At 59.9% G+C, this 4,042-nt stretch overlaps 1 protein-coding gene across 1 annotated transcript in view; it reads right to left on the reverse strand.

Moving 5' to 3' along the window:
• Positions 1–1,105: 1,105 nt before the first annotated feature.
• Positions 1,106–4,042, reverse strand: part of SLC16A8 (solute carrier family 16 (monocarboxylate transporter), member 8) — a 4,944-nt gene continuing 2,007 nt past the window's right edge. The window contains exons 4-5 of the mRNA XM_010845224.1: positions 3,828–4,040; positions 1,106–1,622 (exon numbers count right to left, since the gene is read on the reverse strand). Coding sequence (XP_010843526.1) covers positions 1,315–1,622; positions 3,828–4,040 — 521 coding nt within the window. The 3' untranslated portion in view covers positions 1,106–1,314. The remainder of the gene's footprint in view (positions 1,623–3,827; positions 4,041–4,042) is intronic.

Here is a 4,042-nt window from a genome sequence, read left to right on the forward strand (position 1 = left end):
CGGCCGGGTGTGTGCTGGGGCTTTCCTGGGGCATGGAGTGGAAAATGAGACCAGTGGGGAGGCCTCACCAGGGGGGTGGGTTCTCCTGCAGAGTGTGGATGAATGGAGTCATGGGCCCTGGTCACCTGATTTGGAGGGAGGGAAGCAAGAAAAGGGGTGTCCCATTTGTGGGAAGAGGGTGAACACGTAAGAGAAAATACATCCCTAAACCTTCCCAGCCAGAGTGAGACCTGGAGCTCCCTGCACTGGACTGCCTGTACTGCTGACCGCGGGCAGGTGGGGGGGGCGGGGCAGGGGGACTTCCCTAGTAGTTCAGTGGTTAAGAGTCCGCCTTGCAATGCAGACGGCCAGGGTTCATCCCTGTTCAGGGAACTAAGATCCCACTGTGCTGCAGAACAACTAAGCCCACAAGCCCGCAGCTGCTGAGCCCCTGCAGCACCACTAGAGAGCTGGTGCACCATAACAAGAAAAGATCTGGCACGATGCAAGGAAGACCCCCCACCTCTGACAACTAAGACCCAACCGCAGTCAAATTAAAAAAAGAAGTGCCATCAAGGAGCTCTCTCTAGGACTCCTGGGAGGCTGGGGAGGGGAGGCCAGCAGCCATGTGTCCACAGGGACACGTGTCCAGAGCAAAGGCCCCAGGAAACCCGAGTTTATCCCCTAGAGAGAGGAGGCTGGGTCTTTAGAGAGAGGGTCACTTTTAGAAAGGTGAGGGGGGCAAGGTAGGTGCCATCCCCCAACCCTCAGCCCCAGCTCTCCCAGCCGCCACAAGATGGAGTTATGGAGTCACATTCGCTCACCTACACTGTGAGAGAGGAGCCAGGATCCAGCCCCGGCCCGCTGCTCTGGGATGGGTGCACCCATTCTCTGCCCTGGGCCCCTCCAGCAGCACCTGCCGGCAGGGCTTCAGTGCGCAGGGCCGGGATCAGGGCCACCTTCCCCTGCCATCCTCCCCCTCTGCCACTCCGTCCCCAGCGCCCACCAATTCCCATCAGAGGGCCCAGGGGAGAGCCTCTCGGACTCCCTGGCCCACGCGCCCGTCCTCCCCCCCCCAACCCCTAGGGAGCAGCCAGAGATGCAGAAACAGAACTCTTTGTCAGCTCAGTTTTATGAACTTCAGATTCACACAGGCTGTGCAACAGTGGCCTCACTGGCGGGACCAGGGCCACCCAGGGCAATTGAGGGTGGCAGCTCCCCTCATGGACCCCCAGAGGTGACCCCCAGGAGCAGCCCCCCACCCCCACCTGGTGTGGGGGCTCTGAGAGGGGAAGCCCCATTTCTGAAGTCCCTGCCACCTGGCGCTACACAGACTCAAGAGTCCAGCCCTGGCTCCATCTTCACCTCGGGTTGCGAAGGCCCAGTGCCGGGGCTTGGCACCTCCACGGCCTCAAGGCCACCGGGCTCCTCAGTGCCAGCGGGCGGGAGGTCAGAGTCCACTTCGGCCTCAGCCTCCTCCCTATCGCCGGCCCCGCCCTCGGTGCCTGGGCTGGGCGGGCCGTCCCTGGGGCGGCGCAGGCAACAGTTGGTGGCCACAGCCATGAAGATCCCCGCCAGGGCCACCTCGGAGCCTGCCAGGTAGAAGATGATCTCGTAGTTCTTGAGCGCGTCCACCAGGCGGCCTGAGGGGAGGGCAGATGGGAGGTGAGGGCAGGCAGGGGAGCCCACCCTTCACACACGCACACGCGCACATGGACACACGCAGTGCTCTTGGTGGGGCTCACGGGACACACTCCCCAGTCTTTGTTTCAGATGGCAAAAATCCATGAGGGTTCTGCCATCTGAGACCTTAAAACTGTCACTTCTCCTCCCTGGATCTCAGTTTCTTAAGTGATATGGGGCTTCTCCGGTGGCTCAGGGGTAAAGAATCTGCCTGCAATGCAGGAAACGTGGGTTCGAGCCCTGGGTCGGGAAGATCACCTGGAGAAGGAAATGGCAACCCACTCCAGTACTGTTGCCTGGAGAATCCCATGGACAGAGAAGCCTGGTGGGCTACAGTCCATGGGATCACAAAAGAGTCAGACACGACTGAATGACTGAGCACATGGGGCCTGAGGTGAGGCAGCACTTTATAGGGCCCTCCTGTTCCCCAAATTCAAATTCCACATGTACCCTGGAACTGGCCCAGCTGGGGATATTTGACCTGGGAGTTGGGAGAGTACAGGGCTCAGCCTGGGGGCCCCAACTCTTGCTTTTTCCACCTAACCACCTTGGTCTTCAGGGGCCTGGTTCAGCTCTCTCCCAACCTCCCAGGCCAACCCCACTCCCAGGGGGCCCCATGTAACTCAGACTGAGCTATCATCAGCATGGGACTGGAGGCAGGGTTTGTGGAGAGATTACTCCTATTCTCTGTATTTTCCAAGCTTTCTATCACAGGTACCTGTTACTTTCATACTTGGCAAAGTCTTTTTATCTCCCCAGCCATGCTGCATGGCTTGCAGCATGCTAGTTCCCTGACCAGGGTTCGAACCCAGATTCCCCCCAGTGAAAGTGCAGAGTCCTAACCACCAGACTGCCAAGGAATTCCCTCAGGAAAATCTTTAAATTCCAAGTATTTCCCCTGAAGTGTGGCTCCTCAGATGCCTCGCTCTCTCAGGGGCCTCCTTGAAGCAGTCCACAGCAGGTTGTGACCCTCTCCGTATGCATCTCAGTGGCCTCAGGAGGTTCCCTGGTGGTCCTCAAGCCAGCTGCCCACCCTGGGCCCCTCTGAGCAGCACCCTAAACTTGCCTTCCTGATGCTAGCCCAGCAGCCAGTCCCACCCCACACGCAGTCCTCACCTTCTTCTCACCCCAAGTACCTTCTCTGCCTATTAGATCCACCCCAGGGTCACACAAGAAAATGAAAGATGAGTCTCTGAGCCTCTGGCTGGTTTTATAACTTTTGGTGGTGGGCTCGGGGGCTGCTCACGCGGCTTCAGGAGCTTTGTGGTTCCACTGGGTCAGGTGAATTGGCAAAATTTGATGAGGGCGCTCAGCTAGCGTGGGCCATCTCAGCTGCAGCCTGGGCCCCAGCAAAGGTGGCCCATGTCATGGCTCCATCCCGGAGCCTGTGACCTCAGCTCTCTCCTGCTCATGGGCAGGCTTCCTGCCATTTCAGGGATAGCCTGACCACCCAGGAAGACCCTAGGAACTCCCACCTCCACCTTTCTGATCCTAGTTCCTGCCTTACTTGTACAGGGACAGTGTCCCCCAGACACACCCTGTGCCCTCTCCTGTGGGGTCCTGCCCTGCCCCGAAAGGCCACGCTCATGCCCACCCTGCAGGAAGCCTTACCCTGCCGCCTCATCAGGATGATTTCCTATGTGAGTGTAGAGCACCCAGCAGGCAGTGTGCACAGCAGAATACCCCAGCGCCCTGCCCCCTGTGAACTCTGCTCCTGGTTCCTCAAGGACACTCCCTATTCCAGTCACCCCTAGAGGCTGGGGAGACTAAAAACTCAGATGTAGTATTTCGGAGGTGTGGGCATTAAGCACTGGGCGGGCTCAGATCGGATTCTGGGACTGGCAACTTGAACTTGGCCTCTGTGCCTCCCTGCAGAAGGAGAATAAGCACCTGCACTTCACAAGGCCTTTGTGCCATCTGCTGGAGACCACCCACGTTGGGTTCTTCCTGGCACATTTCCTGGCTTTTCTGGCCCTACCCTGAGCGGGTGGTACAGCTTGGAGGGGAGGCTAGTTGGCCATGGGAAGGGGAGTGTAACCGGGCTGTCTCTCCCGAAGGGGCCCTTCCCCTCCCCCGTCCCTGGATGTTCCATCCAGGATAAAGGGGTGGGGGGCTTCCCTCGGACCCCGGGGCACTAGGCCACCCTCTCCTCCGACGGGGCGCACCGGCAGAGGGCGGTCCGATGAGCACAGCCACAGCCTCGAGGAGGAGGACCAGGCCCAGAGCACTGGGGAATCGGGGTGCGCCCACGGCCGCCATGAGCACCTCGAACTGCAGGGCGCCCACCATGCCGTAGGAGAGGCCGAAAGCGATGCAGAAGGCGACAAGGGCGCCGTAGCTGCGGGCCCGCGCGCTGCTCAGGTCCGTGAGCCCGTTGGCC

Source organism: Bison bison, unplaced genomic scaffold (genome assembly GCF_000754665.1).
Source record: "Bison bison bison isolate TAMUID 2011002044 unplaced genomic scaffold, Bison_UMD1.0 scf7180017864213, whole genome shotgun sequence".
Lineage (NCBI taxonomy): Eukaryota > Metazoa > Chordata > Mammalia > Artiodactyla > Bovidae > Bison > Bison bison.